At 45.0% G+C, this 20,000-nt stretch overlaps 1 protein-coding gene across 1 annotated transcript in view; it reads right to left on the bottom strand.

The window, feature by feature from the left end:
* LOC125037057 (spermine oxidase-like) overlaps positions 1 to 20,000 on the bottom strand; it is a 29,482-nt gene that overhangs the window by 3,029 nt on the left and 6,453 nt on the right. The window contains exons 2-8 of the mRNA XM_047630037.1: positions 7,866 to 7,914; positions 7,444 to 7,598; positions 7,203 to 7,319; positions 4,327 to 4,468; positions 436 to 508; positions 178 to 312; positions 1 to 64 (exon numbers count right to left, since the gene is read on the bottom strand). The exon at positions 1 to 64 is cut by the window's left edge and continues 167 nt beyond it. Coding sequence (XP_047485993.1) covers positions 1 to 64; positions 178 to 312; positions 436 to 508; positions 4,327 to 4,468; positions 7,203 to 7,319; positions 7,444 to 7,598; positions 7,866 to 7,914 — 735 coding nt within the window. The remainder of the gene's footprint in view (positions 65 to 177; positions 313 to 435; positions 509 to 4,326; positions 4,469 to 7,202; positions 7,320 to 7,443; positions 7,599 to 7,865; positions 7,915 to 20,000) is intronic.

Here is a 20,000-nt window from a genome sequence, read left to right as displayed (position 1 = left end):
TTTTGCCCCAGAATACCCTGCACACAGGTGACGACAGTTTCACCTTACTCTCCGGGATGTCTTTCTGTAAATAAGTCCCGCAAATATGTCTTTGCTTTTTAATATGTTAGTGTAAATAACCCAAACATTTCAGTGAATACTAGTGAATCAATAAAAATAAATAGAATATCAGATCACCATGAGGTAGTCGACGAGGGTGTCATAACCATCAGCCCACTGATTCCACTCATCATTGCCCCAGTCAGTGAAGTAGTCTGCATCCTTGGCTGACTGATCATTCCAGTCAGAGAGACCCGTGTCCTTGTTGACCCACTTTGTGACAAAAGAGATAAATTTAATGAAGTTAATTGATTAGGACCTTTTTATAGAATTCCCTCTTCATAAAAAATTATGTGACACAAACGTGCAGCAAGACGCTGACACTTCTTAGCTCACCATCTCCAGATAATGTCTCCAAGCTTCCCTTTCCTGTTCCTTTCCTTCAAAGCTTGTGTATTGCTTGTCAAACCTAAAATGCAGTGTCGAAAAACAATCATGAGATAAAAGGAAGATCTAGTTAAAATTCTGTTATGTAAATGTTATTTTATTTGGTATACCTATTACCTATCCATATAATCTAATAATTCTGATGAATATATCTCTAATATATCCTTTTTTGGGCCTTCTAGAAACTACATCCCATGATAACTAGCATTCCGTGATAATATGATATGACCTGAAAGAAGCCAATTAACACTAATTGGCAATGCTGCCTCCGGCAGCTGCACTTCTTGTCTCGCCCTGAGTGGCTAGCATTTGTTCCATTGTAAAAAGCAAAGTCTATGTCTTCTTTCTCTATTGGTTTCCCTATCTTCGGCATGCCTCTGAGTTTTTCTCCCCTGTATACTTCCACATTTTTGTCATTTGCTTCTTTATTATTTTGGAGGTGCTTTTGAGTTGGGTACAGAAGACAGGAGTTTGTTTTCTCCTCTTCTCCGTCTTATGTCATTCTTTTTCGCGGCCGGAATGAGTGGTTTTCCCCTCTCCCAAGTTAGTGGGCAGAGGTGAACATGAGCAGAGATGCGTTGCTAACAATGCCCTCCTTCCCTCAACCCCACTCTGTTACAGGTAGCTTGGGCAAGGATATCATGCTTGCCCTCCCTCTTCCCCTGTTTTATGGTCCCTTCCATCCACCTCATATTCAATCCGGAGGCATATGGTTTCCTAGGAGCAAAGGGTACCAGTTGTAGTTTTGTGTTCTCACCCTCCTGTCTCCTCCCTGCATCGATAAGGTTCTCATGCATAGTGCTAGGGGCTTTGGCCTTTTCAGCAGCAAAGTTGTAAATGACCCTGGTTGGACAAGATGTTTGATGAGGGTCAACTTTTGTTGCAGATGTCTTTATCACCATCACTGGCTCTTCCTTTTAGCTCTTGTGCTATGTTGGCTCCGGTGTCAAACTCAAAAAGTTATTTCACATTGCTGTGGGAGATCCTCGGTCCCCCACTCCCCTTTCCCAAAAGAAACACGCACCTTCCAGGATTTTCCACCCACCCTCTAGGTTCTTTATTTTCTTGGCACCAGGTATCACAGCTTCTTTCATCCCTTGGTCCAGGTCTTATGGGATGGTATCCCATTCCTGTTATGTAACAGATCATTTACATGTGGTGGCATTCCACAAAGTATCGACCTCGAATGACGTTCCTTGTCGGGAGCGCGCCCCTGTTCTGTAGGTGGAGAGCTTGAGTCTGGGCAAGGAAGCACAATTCCATTTTACTCTCACACCTGCCCCATCCTCTTCCTCACTTGAAACTTATGTCCTCATTCGTGCTTTGCCAACTTCATCTTCTCTAGTTGATGGCATCACTGGAAATTCAGGGATGTTGTTAGGCCAGTCAACAATACAATTCTCTAGTACTTCACCCCTCTTCTTTCCAGTAATGGTAGATAACTTGCGCTGCATGCAGTTTTGCCTCTGCTTGCTGTACATGCTCTACATCCCATTTTACTTGTGAGAGGAGGGTTCAGATTGTTATATGTCTGAATACTTCCTTTATGTTCCAAAGGCCACCATCCTCCTCTTCCGTTGGGATAACCCCATCTACCTACCACAGATTGAAGCAGTCTGTGGCACAGAATTCAATGTCACATTGGCGCAACTCCCGCCTGATGTGTGGCACTGACGGTACTTGCACCCTGGGATGAACTCGAGGAGGTAGCCCTGCCGGTTCCAATGCTGCTGCTTAGGGTTAATGGAGTGTCAGTCAGAGGTATGTAAAGGGTACGTAAAAGCTCTCGAAGGAGGTCGTCTATCAGCTCAAGAGGTCCTTTCAAACATTTGGTCCTGTAAGTTAACCCCCTTCATTACCACATTGTAGTCCTTTGGACTTCACCATGACATGGCCAACATCCCATCTTGAGATCCTTTGGCATGACCTTACGTTTCAGCCAAACTGTTCTCACAGCATTGGTCTTCCTTGACTACAAGTAGTGATGTATACCAGTTGTCCAGGTAGACATTGTAATCTTTCACGAAGAATTTGGTGTGTATCAGGAGGCCCTTATGCTGGCAAGGTATGCTGCCGTGGTCCTGGCCCACATAGATATTGGTGTAGCACCATCACACTCACACAGGCAGTAGACCTTCATCTTGGGTGTATTGTTGAGGACATCCAGCACTGTTTTCTTTGTCAGCCAGGGGGTCCTCGTTGTCCGAGAGGTGAAGGTGAGTTGTCAAACCGGTCTTGCAACATGGTCTCAGGGAACGCAGGCAAGGAAATCAACTGGTTCTTGGACCAGTAAAACCACAATAACGGTCGCGTGCACACCCATGAGATGGAGTGGGTGGTCTCTGCTACATATACCTGTTGGTTTCCTTCCTTATGGTCTCCCACAACTCAGGTGTCTTGAATGCATCTAGAATCTTCCATGCAGCCGAGTCGGCCTCCAGGTGGCCTTGAACCCTGGGGCAGTGGTGAACCCAAGACAGTGCAACTTCTGAACTAAGCCCTGCCTCTGAACCTTTATTCACTGCTAATATTAATTTTATATTTAATTTCTTTTATTTTCTTAGTTTCATTTTCAATTATATTATACCATTCTTATTACTGAACCATTCTCATAGAAAGAGCACTGACAATATACCACCATAAAATATCGCACAGACCGACCTGGTAAAAAAAGGGGCAGAGCTAATGACGTCAACATGTTTAGCCAATGAGAGTGCACTGTGACATATTAGATATACAAAGATACATAATTATTTGTATGATTCACTCAAAATTGATATAATTACCAGAAGTAAGAGAAAAAATTCTTTAAATTATTTATGATAACAAACCATCAGAATACTCAATTTCAATTTTGTGTTCAACAGGCTAAATCGAAGTGGAGCTATCTGGTTATATGCACCCATATCAATCCAAGATCCTTATCTCGCGCAGATTTTATAACCAATACTTCCCGTGTGGAAACATAAGGAGAAGCCTAGGCACAACTCCTTGCTAAATATATCATACACAAAAAAATATATCTAATCTCAAAGAACTTGACTACAATAACAATGCATTCAGACACAAAGAGATTTTGAAATTCTGTGACGTAAACATATACTGCAGTGCTCTGCACGTTTTCAGATCTTTACTTGGCTATAACACTAACAGTCAAGAATTTATAATACAGCACAATGTCAATTATGATCTGAGGGATGAAAATCTACTTTGTCAGCTTCGATCTTCAACAGTCACAAACTGCGATATCGTATTGGGGTGAAATATATGGAATATACTCTCCCTTTACATAAGTAATGTCATTCGTTGACACAATATAATTAGGTCATGAGTTCTTAATAAGAAAAGAAATTGTGTATATTGCAAACTTCATGCTGCTGTTATTATATCGAGTGCTTAGCTGTCTTCATTTCTGATTTGGTTTAGGTAAAATACGATTGTGAATAATAGTGCTTTATATCTATTTTATTGGTTCACTTTTTTGTTTGCTTCTTTTTTTTCTACAAATCTTTATTCAATTTGTTCTTCACATTTTCTAGTCCATCATTTGTAAAATTTCGATCTGATGATAGTGGATATTACTCTCGAATTATTTTTGTCAATAAACTGTTCACCTTATACAATTTTGGCTAAATAAAAATTTATATTCAGAAATTTAGTTCAGTGTCTCAGAGCCGCGAGCATGCATTCTAGTGCTTGGAGTGAAAATGATAAAACTTTGGATTATACAAATCTATCGTTGTTCATTTGTCAGAAAACCCCTAATTAATTTTCAAACATGTTTATCGTCGCTGCAAATTCCTTTTTAGCTAAGGGTAAACAACGATTCAAATGTTTTACCTGTCCGCATAGCATTTGCCATAGCCGAACTTGTGATACTTCTTGAGGATGGAGTTCGCTTCGCATTTCTCATAGATGATGCCGGCCGTATCGTATCCGTTTACATCAGCAGTCGATCCCGACTGTGTTCTGAGCCTAAAATCTAGAAACAATATATGAAAACAAATTTACATTTACACAAAAACTAACACGCATCTGCCTCAGAAACATTGTCGTACATCACAATAGCCATAACAAGGTGTGTGTGTGTGTGTGTGTGTGTGTGTGTGTGTGTGTGTGTGTGTGTGTGTGTGTGTGTGTGTGTGTGCAGAAAGCCCACAAATAAAAATGATTTTTTACACAATTTCTCCACCCACAACAATAGAACCAAAGAAGGCGTGGTCACTGGTTTCTTCCTCCGATTATATATATATATATATATATATATATGTCGTACACATACACACACACACACACATATATATATATATATGTGTGTGTGTGTGTGTATGTGTATGTGTATGTGTATGTGTATGTGTATGTGTATGTGTATGTGTATGTGTATGTGTATGTGTATGTGTATGTGTATGTGTGTGTGTGTGTGTGTGTGTGTGTGTGTGTGTGCAGAAAGCCCACAAATAAAAATGATTTTTTACACAATTTCTCCACCCACAACAATAGAACCAAAGAAGGCGTGGTCACTGGTTTCTTCCTCCGATTATATATATATATATATATATATATATATATATATATATGTCGTACACATACACACACACACACACATATATATATATATGTGTGTGTGTGTATGTGTATGTGTATGTGTATGTGTATGTGTATGTGTATGTGTATGTGTATGTGTGTGTGTGTGTGTGTGTGTGTGTGTGTGTGTGTGTGTGTGTGTGTGTGCAGAAAGCCCACAAATATATTTCTCCGCCCACAACAATACAACCAAAGAAGGCGTGGTCATTGGTTTCTTCCTCTGAGTACCTAGAATCTGTAGCACCTTCCAACGCCTCTGTTACCCTCGCGCATTGCTAAGGCAGAAAAAATCATGACTAGATCAAGAGGGGACGCCATACAAAATAAGACACAATATTATCAACCCACATTCGCAGCTGACAGAACACCTGGCATCCCTGTTGGGCTGCACAATGAAGATAGCTGCCACTTCTGTTAAGGAGATCGGAGATATCGTAAGGGAAAATAGGTCAGACCACAACAGACCTTTTAGCCAGGAGTACAGCATACTTTGCGGTGACTCCGATAAAATATACATAGGTGAGACAGGACGTGGCCTCCACCAACAACGAATCGACCAACACCGCAGCGCCCTCCGACGATATGACAAGAGGAGCACCTTCACTGTTCACGTCGACACCGACGGCCATCTCCTTAAGTGGTCCCAGGCCTCCATCAAGAGCAAGGCCTGTCCCCATGACAAAGGAAGATGGTAGAAGCGGCGTTCAACAGGGAACCACGAACTAGCCAAGGTCGTACCACAACTAATTACCGACGTGACCTAACCGCTCAGTACATGTATATATACATCTATATACTTCTTGTCTCCGGGCTAGTACAGTGGTAACGTGCCGGCCTCTCACCCGATGGGTCGGCGGTTCGCGCCCCGCCCAGGCGCGAGAAGTTACAATCGTCGCCTGGAGGTTACTGCTGTGGCTGGGCACCACGGCGGGTAAGGACTAAGCCGAGTCAGCACCAGCTGACACACGTTAGCGAGTCGACATTCGTCGACACAGGCCGGGCTCCCCTCACTGGCATAGCCCGGGCGAGGCTCAGCTTCGCTTATCGGACTTATCCTTATCTTGTCTCATAGCCTCTGGGTTAGTACAGTGGTTACGTGTCGGCTTCTCATCCGAGGGTCGGCGGTTCGCGCCCCGTCCAGGCGCGAGAAGTTGCGATTGCCGCCTGGAGGTTACCAGCTGACACACGTTAGTACAGTGGTACCGTGTCGGCCTCTTGTCCGAAGGGGCGCGGTTAGCGCCCCGGGGCGCCCACATAGCCCAGGTAAGGTTCAGCTTCGCATGTCGGACTTATCCTTATCTTGTTTCAAATGCCCTGATGAAGCAGTAAAAGCAAAAAGGCCTTCGGCATATTCATGTGTTTTCCTGTACTTCCCTTCGTTGTCCTACTTACCAGGCCATACATGCCAGAGAGCAACACCCTCCTTTGTCATGTGTGGCAGTTGCACCTGCTGTAGATATGGGGTCACAGAAGTTGAGTGAATTCTGTTTGCTGATGCTATCAACGCGCTCTTTTGGGTCATTATTCTATGCTTTTATTTATACACAGACACTGTAGGTGCCATCAGGATCGTTGCCAGCAACTGTCTTTCAGTATGTATGTGATTATGAAACTATACATAGCTAAACCATAAGCTAACATTCAGGGCCTATCCAGCTGACCTGACTTTTAAGGTGATGTGTCCCAGAAGGGCTCTGGGACACATCGGTGACCAATCCAGGAGTAAAAATCATTCCTCTCCGTGATCAGGGACCATTTGAAGATCTAGTGAGGAAGCCAAGATGACAGCCTAGATCATCTTCATCTTGCTCTGGCTCGTCAATCACCATGCAGCTGATCTAACACTAAATATGTCACTGCTAAGGCTATTCTGGACAGAAGATCCCTTAATATTACAATATGTACATGAAGTCAGATATCAGTTGAACAAATATTGTATTTCCCCACTATTCTGTATCCCCTGTATTAATACGTGGTTATCCTTCAAATTGAATTTACTTATAAATCAAGAACTTTATTAATGTATCCAGTATAACGCCTCTTTTTATTTCTTTATAGACTTAAACTTTTTGTTTTCTAATCGATATATTACCCCAATTCTAGAATGGTTAGAGGGGAAACACTAATGTTACCGTAATCGGAATCAGGAAGAGGCTGAGTGAGACCTCCTAATGTCTCAGCAAGATTATACAGACGGTTTGTTTTCCCGCCGTGAATCCACTCTGCGCCGTCCTCCGTCAGAATGTCACCTGTTAGGAAAAGGTGTATTGAAGAAGATCACGAACAAATTGCATTATAAGTCATGATCAGCAACATCATGGTTTATAACTGCAAAAGTTTTGAATTTAAGAACTCCTTTGTTGTTAAGCTTACCCTCTCTGTGTGTTCTAACCCGACCTCCGACGTAGTCTTGCGCCTCAAGCAGGACCACATTGTTTACGCCGTTCGTAATGAGAGTCTTCATGGCCGACAGTCCTGCAGCGCCACCTCCCACCACTACCACGTCCTTCAGCTCGGCCTCCGACAGCCTGTAGTTCGCATTGATATTTGAAATGCGGAATTATGCACAACTGGAAAAGTCTGCACTCATTCAGAGACACACACACACGCGCGCGCGCAGAGATAGAGAGAGAGAGCACTTATTTGTTTCATAAGATTACTGAAATCTGTAGACAATCATCATACATTATATGATTATATGCATCACATTAATAGACAAATATTTACGGTTTATACATATTTTTCAAATAATAGCATAGTGTGAATGTGTGATGTATTAAATAATAAACACTTACCATCGATTGTCATACGTATTCACAAATGGGTCACAGACGTAAGCAGAAGCTGTGATCCAAAAAAAGGAGGTCAATTGCTTGAATAGAAGTAATTGTAATAATACAGGCAATAATCAAACCGTTAATAGGAACAAGATCAGATGATCACAGATACACAGGAACAAGTACCTGAGGTGGCAAAAGCCTCGACTGAAAAATTGGTAATAACGTAAAGATTACTACTGCAGTAATTACTACGATTATTATATCATGATATTGGTAATCATGATTATGATTATTATCAAATTATTGACTAAACTGATCTAATAAAATCGAAATAAAGTATACAACATGAGATAATAAAACATGCAGGAAATCTAAAATTATTTTGGATGCTCAGTATTATTCCATATTTAAAACGGCAGGTACCCAAATAAACGTGGATCGTTTAAGTCCAGATTTGCGTTAGGTAGCATAAGATCGGCTGAATCAAATCCCCTATTATACCACTTTGGATGGCAGTCAGTTGCAGAGACTTGTAGATAGTATTCAAAATGTGCTCATGACCGGGCAACAGAGTAGCTTTACCTTCTGCTCTTCTACCTCCAACACAGTTTAGCCGCTCTCGGCGGTGAGCAATAAAATCATATTCAAAAATGAAAGGTGACTTCCTAATAGTTGCTTGATATTAGTAGAAAAAAAATATAAAAGCTATCACCTAATCCAGAGTTTTTATTTAGACCGAAGAAACTGAAAAAGAAATTCAATCTCGTTTAAAAACACCCCAATACACGAGACAAGATGATATCAAATCCAGTTTATAGCTATTATTATAATTTATTTTAACATTATCATCATTATTATAATAACTATTAACATTCTTCATTGTCGTTACTATCACTTTAATAAATATTATCATCTTCATTATGATCATTATCATTATTACGGTATTTATTATCTCTTTTATTATTACGGTATTTATTACTATCACTATTATTATTATCATTGTTGTTTTGTTGTTGTTGTTGTTATTCTCATTATTATTATCATTATCATTATCGTCATCATCATCATTATCATCAAAGTGAACTGACATTCCTCTGAGAAATAAACGTTAGATTCTACAACGAATGACTGATGAATGAAGAATAGTGCACAAACAACTCCGCCACTCGCCACTGGTGAAAATGGCTCAACACACATATATATATATATATATATATATATATATATATATATATATATATATATATATATGTGTGTATGTGTATGTGTATGTGTATGTGTATGTGCATGTATGTATGTATGTATGTATGTATGTATGTATGTATGTATGTATGTATGTATGTATGTATGTATGTATGTATGTATGTATGTGTGCGTGTGTGTGTGTGTGTATGTGTGTGGTGTGGCTCGCCACATGTTCCTTGAGCGACCTACGTGTGACGTCGAAATTTGACTTGTCCAATATTTTTCAGCATGCGACCTACTACTCGTCAAATAGTAATGGAGCGTTTACATCTAAGGTTTTTATTAGCAAAATTAATACAAACATGTTCAATTCAAATACCATATGATAAAAAACGAACACTTTTGGATGAATGGCATACATAGAGTAGTTTTGAAGTGTCCACACATATTTCCGCCTAACACATTTGACAACACGGCTTCGTTCCCCAAGTGAGCGAGACTTGGGCCGCTTTCACACCAAGGTGGCACATCGCACGTAGCAAGTGATAGGTGGAAAGTGGCAAATGGCACGTGGCACGGTGATTTCAGACCAAGGTTACATGTGGCTATGTTAAAGTTGTCCTCATTCCTAATTAATCTTGTGACAATTATCTATCTAACACTTAGATGAACATAGTGGATAACTTTGGGGTAGAATACGAGGCAAATTTGTTCCAATACCTTGTAAGTACTGGTAAGGAAAAATATTTTACTAATTCTACCACTGAGAGCATTTTTATTGTACTGGTGTGATAGTGTATCATACAATCTTTTGTATTTCCCCACAGTTTGTACAAATGTTATAGTGATTGGTTCATTAACTGGAAGAGGCATAGTTGTGCAAGAGAGCAGGCACACATCGCACTGTTTCTTGACACTTCAAAACTTCTCTATACATCCAAAAGTTTTCCTTTTGATATCATGTTCAATTATTTTAACATTTTTGTATTAACTCGGCTCATAATAACTTTAAAATCTGACACACGTCCGAGGTGGCAGTTCTCATGTTAAAAAAAAAAAAAAAAAAAAAAAAAAAAACACGCAGGTTGCAAGTGGTAAATGCGACGGTGAATCAGCCTTTGGGTGGCTGTTTCTGAGGGTTGAAGAAACTTCCTTGAAAGGCGCTGGACTCCTCTTCCATCACTGAGGTGAAACAACCTTTGGGTGGCTGTTTCAGAGGGAAGAGGAATTCACAAAGACACAGGTCCTTTCCTCCCTCACTAAGGTGAAACAACCTTTGGATGGTTGCTTCAGAGGGATGAAAGGAACCAGTTGGCAAAAGGACAAGACCCCCCTTCCCTCACTGAAGTGAAACAGCCTTTGCATGGCTGCTTCAGAGGGAAGGGGGAAACACTTTGAAATAACACAGGTCCTTTCCTTTCCTCGCTGAGGTGAAACAACCTTTGGGTGGTTGCTTCAGATGGATAAAAGGAACTGCCTGGCAAAAGTGCAAAACCTCCCTTCCCTCATTGAGGTGAGGCAGCCTTTGGGTGGCTGTCTCAGAGGGAAGGAGGAATCCCTTTGAAAAGACACAGGTCCTTTCCTTCCTCACTGAGGTGAAACAACCTTTGGGTGGTTGCTTCAGGGGAACGAAAGGAAGTGCCTAACAAGAACGCAAAACCTCCCTTCCCTCACTGAGGTGAAACAGCCTTTGGGTGGCTGTTTCAGAGGGAAGGGGGAACTACTTTGAAAAGACACAGGTCCTTTCCTTCCTCACTGAGGTGAAACAACCTTTGGGTGGTTGCTTCAGAGGGATGAAAGGAACTGCCTGGTAAAAGTGCAAGACTCCTCTTCCCTCACTGCGGTGAAGCAACCTTTGGGTGGCTGCTTGAGAGGGCTGAGCAAAAGGGCTCCAAACAATGATGTCTCGTAGGTGGAAGCGCATCCCCTCTGGTCTCTCCCCAGGGGTTTACACCTATACACGCGTTTCCCGTGCGTGGCAGCCTTGTGCGCTGTGGAGACGGGAGTCCTGGAGGTTGAGCGATGCCGTGAACGAGTACGCCCTGCGGCTAGCAACACGCCTCTTTGGTCCTCTATTCCAGCAAGACAGGCGGCCTGATCCCGGCCCGGTCACGGTCAATCGGCTGGTCTCCCTCTGGAGGCTAGGGTCAAGCAGTCATGCCGCCATTGGAACTCACAATGGTCCGTGAGCGCTGTCACAATGGCTATTGGCTGCATATATCCTCTCATCACTCCTGTTGCTGTTAGACACTGGTTCTGACACTCAGCTTCCCTTGTTGGACTCTGTGGTGGGTGGGGGCGTGAGAGGATGAAGCACTTACCTCTATATGGAAAAAATTAACAAACACCCCCCCACAGACTGATAAAAATGTTGACAAACCGCGCAAGGCCCAGACCACGGCAGTCACCATGAAGCCATATGTGCCTTCTGGTGGCAAAAGAAATCCAATGGGTCTGTCCACCGAATAGTCAAACATCTTGACTCGCGAACTGTCTTCTCCAGGCCAACAGCTAAGCCAGGGAGGTCCCTGAGTTCTCAGACGGCCTCCCCGTATCAGCTGCTGCCCCCACAAACAAGCCCGAAAGCCGAAAGGGCGGGCCGAAGCGTCCGAGGCCGGAGACCGACTCTGATGAAGAGTCGGGACCCCCTAAACGCTTTGCCCAGTTCAAAGTGCCAGCTAAACCCGAAGGCTTCGACAATGCCTACCAATTGGTCAGGGCATTGGAGTTGCAACAGAAAAAATGGTTGTCGATCCGGGTCGCCCGAGATCAGGGCATGATCATAATGCCTAAAGATCAAGCTACCCTGAATTTCCTCCGGGAAACGAAGGAGCTAGCCGATGGGAGGAAAGTGAGTCTTTCCCCACTAAGTCCCGAGAAAAAGAGAACCAAGATGGTGCTACTTGGCTTCTCAGTCTCGTACGATGTGGAGCTGTAGCTTCACACCCACAGGTCGTGCAGGCTTCCCGAATGTCGAAGGGGAAGACTCCAACCAGGCAAGTCCTGGTGACCATGAAAGGTGCCCCAACCACTACCCTTGATCCGGGTAACTGGGGCACCTACAACCTACGAACGTATGTGCCAGAACCACTTCGGTGTTTCAAGTGCCAGAAATACGGTCACCACCAGGCTAACTGTACAGCCAAGCCTAAATGTGGTGTCTGTAGCAAGGCACACAACATGCCTCAAGGCATACAAAGAGGAAAAGAGGGACACAACAGCCAAATGAAAGAGGCGGCCCTCAGGCAACAAGAGGTTGCTCAAAAGCGACCAGACATTGTTCCTGCCCCACCGGGCACCCATGTCTGGGGAAGGAACAAAAGCGAAAACGCCTCCCGACCTCCTAAGAGGAAGGAAGCCGCCCCCAGCCGACAATGCCAAAGAAAAAGAACCTAAAGAAAAAAGGTTCTAAGAGCACCACAAAAACCTCCCCAACAGATGATCATCTCCTCTTTGACGAGGACGATATGACTCTCCTGTTGACTGCTGTTGTCTCAGCAGTAGCAACAGCCTTGGGGAGGTCGAGTGAGGAGGCTGAGAAGGCAGTTTCGGTTGCCATGACGGCAATGACCCAGACTGTCGCAGCCCTGAAGGGAAGAAAGCTGGATAGAGCAAAGCCAGCCCCACCCTCACCCCAGGACGAGACTCCCCTCCCCACTCCAAACCAGGCCATGCCAAAACAGGCTGAATCTGTGCAGCCAGAGCCAGACCACGCTGACCTTGCCCAGGCAAGGCCAGCCAAGAAAAAGCCTGAGAGAAAAGCCAAACCAACCAAAGTCAGAGCTACCAAAGGCTCTCCACCCCCCAGTGGACTCAAGGATAGCCTGACAAAAGACGAGGAGCCTTCAACCAGCGAGGACCTCGCAATGGAATTGTCAGACTCCGACGATGTCTCTGATGTAACTATCACTGAGTAACATCATGATACACCATCTAAGCATCCTACAGTGGAACATCAATCGCTTCTCTGCAAAGAACGCTTTTCTCCAAGCAGTAGTGCGATCAAGGAACATTGACATTGTCATGCTCCAGGAGACATTAACAGTGGACACTGTTCGCTTCTCAGGGTATCATGTCTTCACACTGCCACGAACACCTGGCAAGAGAGGCTTGATCACCCTTGTGAGAGCAACAATCCCCTGCTTTGCAATAGCCAATGCATCGCACTGTGGAGACGATGTTGAATCCCTTGCCGTCAAGATTCACCTGGCCGGGGGGCCCCTCAAACTGTACAACGTGTACAGCCGGCCAGGCTGTAGAAGCTTAGACATCAACCAAGTCTGTGCTTCTGCTGCACACGACCGAGTGATCATAGGGGGAGACTTCAATGCACACCACCCCATCCTGGCTCCCTGCCGGGCATCGGATGCGGCCGGCTATCACATAGTCGACGTGCTAGAGACATTCCCTGAGATCGCTCTCCTCAAAACCCAAGAGCCAACGCATGTCAGAGGAGGGGTCCTAGACCTCACCCTGGCCACTGCGACTCTGGTGGGGAGGATTGACTGGCGTGTCAATGAGACCGTCACAAGTGACCATTACGGCACTATGACTACCCTCATGGATGCTGACCGAATCCAAGATGGAAAACAGACAAGGCCAACTGGCAGGCGTTTCAAAATGCCTTGGCCCTCTGTCTGAGATGCAATGATCCCCCACAAAGCGAAAATGTGGAAGCGCTCGAAGCTAGCCTGTTAAACGCCATTAATGAAGCAGCCTCACAGACTATACCCAAAATTCGGCCTGGGTCCAGGTGTCACAAAGACGTCTGGTACTTCAACGACGAGATCAGGGAGGTCAACCACAGGGTGAACATGTGCCGAAAACTACTCCGAAGGCAGTACCCCTGACAACTTATCCCTCCTAAGGGAGGCTGTCACAGATGCCAAGGAAACTGCCAACAGAGTCAGGCAGGAAAAGTGGCTGGAATGGTGTGAGTCCTTCGACCACCAAACCACCCTTTCAGAGCTGTGGCAACGGATAAGCGAGCTACCAGCCGCTAAGCCCCGAGGTGCACCCATCACGACCCCCAAGCAGAGGCTAACAGACTGGCGCACGAGTTCTCTGCGAGAAAGAGCAGCAACAGTCTGCCAGCCGAGCTGAGGGCAAGACAAGAGGGTCTACAGCCAGACAGACATGCTCAGATCAGAGAAAGGGAAGCCGAACCCGATAACTCAGACGTTATCTTTTCTCTGAGGGAACTAAGGAAAGCCTATAAATCCAGTTCCAACACAGCCCCGGGCTCTGATGGCATCTCGTACCCCATTATCTCCCACCTAGGACTAGCAGGTGAGCATGCACTCTTGCAACTCATCAACAAGTCCTGGGAAACTTCCACTCTACCCCAGAGTTGGAAGAGGGCTACCATAGTTCCCGTCCCAAAACCAAAGGAGCCGGGGAAGTACCGCCCTATATCTCTGCTCAGCTGCCTGGCCAAGACGGCCGAGAGGATGGTACTAAACCGGCTCCAATGGAAAATGGGTCCCCCGCACGAACACCTCCGCGGGTTCACAAGGGGCGTGGGCACAGCACACAGCATAATCAGCAAGGGCCCAGCTTTGGTGGTATTCCTTGACCTGGAGAAGGCTTTTGAACTGGCAAGTCCACTTGCTCTTAAGCACAATCAGCAAGGGCCCAGCTTTGGTGGTATTCCTTGACCTGGAGAAGGCTTTTGAACTGGCAAGTCCACTTGCCATTCAGGAAAGCCTGATCCAGAAGGGAATCAGAGGAAAGCTCTTGGCTTGGATAGGTGACTACTTCAGGAACAGGACTGCAAATGTACATGCTGTCCGACCCATTGTGGACTATGCCTCAGTCGCTCTAATTGCCGCAAAGAAAAAGCACACAGACAAATTAGAGACAGTCCAAAATGAAGCTGCCAGGATCATTCTGGGTGCCCCGAGGTGGACGAAGGTCCTCAACCTCCTCATGGAGGCAAACCTTTTCCCCCTGGACTCACGAATCGATCTAATGGCAACACAATTCCTGTCAAAGGTCATCCAGGCTCCCAGGAACACAAGCCTAAGACCAAAATTAGTCAGACGCCTCGAACACCCTGGCTATCTCACACAGCCAGGGTGCTGATACGCCATCAGCTAAAAAAACAGCTTCTTGCTAAGGGCATGGACTCACCCCGACTTTGCCGAAGCCCCGCCATGGGCACTGAGCCTGATAGAGTTCAACATAATGCGCCTGTCAATGAAAAAGAGCCTATACCCCATGCCTAGCCTAAAGGCAGAAGCCCACAGGGTTATTGCAACCATCACTTCTCCGGGTAGTAGAACATACTACACTGATGGATCGGTCGATCCCTTGAGCCACACTGCAGGCGCCGGCTTTGCAGCAAGGGACGCCACGCAATCCATGAGGGTAACAGACAACGCCTCCTCTCTACAGGCAGAGGCAGTTGCAATCATGGGAGCCCTAGACCACGCATCCCTTAGGGAAGGACTCCAGGGCAGCCATTGACTGTCTTCAGCACAGCTCACCCACAGACAACATCTACCTACTGACCACGATTCTCACAATGGCACAGAGAATTCTTGCTCAGGGTAGAAGAATTATCATCAACTGGGTCCCAAGCCACATCGGCATCAGAGGGAACGAGCTTGCTGACAGACTAGCTGTCGCTGGCAGGGGTATGCCCCCAAATCCCATGACGATAAAACCGAGCCGAAAATTACTTATGAAGAAGTGTGCCTTGGTCGGTCGTACCTTCCTACGGCAGCTCCACAGAGAGGAAACGAGAACCTCCCCCTTGGCCAGCTGGTACTCAGACGCCACAGGCTATGAACCACTGGCACTCTCTGAAGTAAGCAACAGAGGTACCGAAGTCATTCTTCACAGAATGCGCCTAGGTTACCACTGTGCATGGCAGATTATCCCAACAATCGAACGCGATGAAAGGTGCTGCAAGCACTGCGGCGAGCCGAACGCCACACTAGTCCACTACTTAGAAAATTGTGACCATACACAATTCCTGAGACAGGGACCGCCCACAACAGCCGCCGTGCTGGTAAAGTGGCTATGCGAAATGCTTACACCATGGCGGCAGGAGCGCCTGCTGGCAATCCCGCCGCCACGGTAAGCACCGAGTGTCATACAATAGAATGAGACAGCCGTAAAAAGCTGACACAGGCCGGGCCATATTTAGAAGGCCCGGGCGAAGCTAGAACTTCGCAAACCATAAAAAAAGAAGAAATGCGACGTGCCACGCCACTTTTGTGTGAAAGGTTGTATATGTTTCTGTTAGTTCGTTTTCAAGTGGCGTGCCACATGGTATGCGTTGTGCGACATTGCCACCTTGGTGTTAAAGCGTCCTTGTAGGAGGAAGCAGTGCGATGTGTGCCTGCTCTCGTGCCCCACTATGCCTCTTCCAGTCAATGAGCCAATCACTATGACATTTGTACAAGCTGTAGAGATATATAAATATTTGTATGATACAACACTAAATCAGTTCAGTGTCAATATTCTCCATGGTAGAATTATCAAAAGGATTTGTTTGTGAGAGAAAAAATATCACAAATATCTTCAGGCTATTGGAACAAGTTTGCCTCACATTCTGATCCAAAGTTCTCCACTTTATTTCTGTTTGAAGTTTGAGACGCTTGCTGTAAATCATGGGGTCCCAGTCTATGTTGGATGGTGTCTCCTTCCAAAGGGGCCCTATACTGTCATTAGCCTAAAGGCCCCAAAAGACCATAATCCAGCCTTGCACACACACGCACACACACACACATGCATATATATGTATATATATTTATATATATATATATATGTATATATATATACACATAAATGAGTATATATAGATAGACACACACACACACACACACACACACACACATATATATATATATATATATATATATATATATATATATATATATATATGGTGTGCGTGCTGTCTACATACACACACACGTCTGTATCTCTCTCTGTATACTAAACGAGTACACAATGTAAATATATGTGTTTATATATGATAGTGTTTTGCATACATGTTTTCCTATATATGAATATTTTGGTGAAACTGATAAAAATATTTTTATTTTAGATTATTATATATGATTAAATGAATGTATCAAAGGAAAAGCCTGATCCAGAAGGGAATCAGAGGAAAGCTCTTGGCTTGGATAGGTGACTACTTCAGGAACAGGACTGCAAATGTCAAATTCCAGGGTCACCTATCGCAGCACATGCCGTTCGAAAATGGAACGCCACAGGGTGGGGATCTCAGTCCAGCCTATTTAACACTTTAATGTCCTGCATCCTCAACATAAACCTCCCAGTGGGGTGCAAGATCATCTCGTATGCAGACGATCTCGCTATCAACTCCACTGGACCATGCAGCCAGAATAAAGCCCAGCGTTGTCTGGACCTCGTGTCAGAGGAGTGTTATAGGACAGGACTAAAGCTCTCTGTCTCTGAGCCATGGCTTTGGATTTGGCTGCAGAGATTTCGAGGCACAAGACTGAAAATCCAGGGAGTGGAATTAGAATGGGTCCAGGACTACCTATACCTTGGGGTAAGGATAGACCGGACCCTCTGCTTCCAGAAGGAGGTCCAGTACCTGGTTGACCGAACCAAAGTAAGACTGTCTGTCAAGAGAGCAATGACTGGGAGACGCATAGGGGCCAGACACAAAGTACTAAGATCATTCTATGTACATGCTGTCCGACCCATTGTGGACTATGCCTCAGTCGCTCTAATTGCCGCAAAGAAAAAGCACACAGACAAATTAGAGACAGTCCAAAATGAAGCTGCCAGGATCATTCTGGGTGCCCCGAGGTGGACGAAGGTCCTCAACCTCCTCATGGAGGCAAACCTTTTCCCCCTGGACTCACGAATCGATCTAATGGCAACACAATTCCTGTCAAAGGTCATCCAGGCTCCCAGGAACACAAGCCTAAGACCAAAATTAGTCAGACGCCTCGAACACCCTGGCTATCTCACACAGCCAGGGTGCTGATACGCCATCAGCTAAAAAAACAGCTTCTTGCTAAGGGCATGGACTCACCCCGACTTTGCCGAAGCCCCGCCATGGGCACTGAGCCTGATAGAGTTCAACATAATGCGCCTGTCAATGAAAAAGAGCCTATACCCCATGCCTAGCCTAAAGGCAGAAGCCCACAGGGTTATTGCAACCATCACTTCTCCGGGTAGTAGAACATACTACACTGATGGATCGGTCGATCCCTTGAGCCACACTGCAGGCGCCGGCTTTGCAGCAAGGGACGCCACGCAATCCATGAGGGTAACAGACAACGCCTCCTCTCTACAGGCAGAGGCAGTTGCAATCATGGGAGCCCTAGACCACGCATCCCTTAGGGAAGGACTCCAGGGCAGCCATTGACTGTCTTCAGCACAGCTCACCCACAGACAACATCTACCTACTGACCACGATTCTCACAATGGCACAGAGAATTCTTGCTCAGGGTAGAAGAATTATCATCAACTGGGTCCCAAGCCACATCGGCATCAGAGGGAACGAGCTTGCTGACAGACTAGCTGTCGCTGGCAGGGGTATGCCCCCAAATCCCATGACGATAAAACCGAGCCGAAAATTACTTATGAAGAAGTGTGCCTTGGTCGGTCGTACCTTCCTACGGCAGCTCCACAGAGAGGAAACGAGAACCTCCCCCTTGGCCAGCTGGTACTCAGACGCCACAGGCTATGAACCACTGGCACTCTCTGAAGTAAGCAACAGAGGTACCGAAGTCATTCTTCACAGAATGCGCCTAGGTTACCACTGTGCATGGCAGATTATCCCAACAATCGAACGCGATGAAAGGTGCTGCAAGCACTGCGGCGAGCCGAACGCCACACTAGTCCACTACTTAGAAAATTGTGACCATACACAATTCCTGAGACAGGGACCGCCCACAACAGCCGCCGTGCTGGTAAAGTGGCTATGCGAAATGCTTACACCATGGCGGCAGGAGCGCCTGCTGGCAATCCCGCCGCCACGGTAAGCACCGAGTGTCATACAATAGAATGAGACAGCCGTAAAAAGCTGACACAGGCCGGGCCATATTTAGAAGGCCCGGGCGAAGCTAGAACTTCGCAAACCATAAAAAAAGAAGAAATGCGACGTGCCACGCCACTTTTGTGTGAAAGGTTGTATATGTTTCTGTTAGTTCGTTTTCAAGTGGCGTGCCACATGGTATGCGTTGTGCGACATTGCCACCTTGGTGTTAAAGCGTCCTTGTAGGAGGAAGCAGTGCGATGTGTGCCTGCTCTCGTGCCCCACTATGCCTCTTCCAGTCAATGAGCCAATCACTATGACATTTGTACAAGCTGTAGAGATATATAAATATTTGTATGATACAACACTAAATCAGTTCAGTGTCAATATTCTCCATGGTAGAATTATCAAAAGGATTTGTTTGTGAGAGAAAAAATATCACAAATATCTTCAGGCTATTGGAACAAGTTTGCCTCACATTCTGATCCAAAGTTCTCCACTTTATTTCTGTTTGAAGTTTGAGACGCTTGCTGTAAATCATGGGGTCCCAGTCTATGTTGGATGGTGTCTCCTTCCAAAGGGGCCCTATACTGTCATTAGCCTAAAGGCCCCAAAAGACCATAATCCAGCCTTGCACACACACGCACACACACACACATGCATATATATGTATATATATTTATATATATATATATATATGTATATATATACACATAAATGAGTATATATAGATAGACACACACACACACACACACACACACACACACACACATATATATATATATATATATATATATATATATATATATATATATATATATATATATGGTGTGCGTGCTGTCTACATACACACACACACGTCTGTATCTCTCTCTGTATACTAAACGAGTACACAATGTAAATATATGTGTTTATATATGATAGTGTTTTGCATACATGTTTTCCTATATATGAATATTTTGGTGAAACTGATAAAAATATTTTTATTTTAGATTATT

This window comes from Penaeus chinensis, chromosome 22 (genome assembly GCF_019202785.1).
Source record: "Penaeus chinensis breed Huanghai No. 1 chromosome 22, ASM1920278v2, whole genome shotgun sequence".
In the NCBI taxonomy this organism is placed as follows: Eukaryota; Metazoa; Arthropoda; class Malacostraca; order Decapoda; family Penaeidae; genus Penaeus; species Penaeus chinensis.
This window is presented reverse-complemented; position numbering and strand designations above follow the sequence as displayed.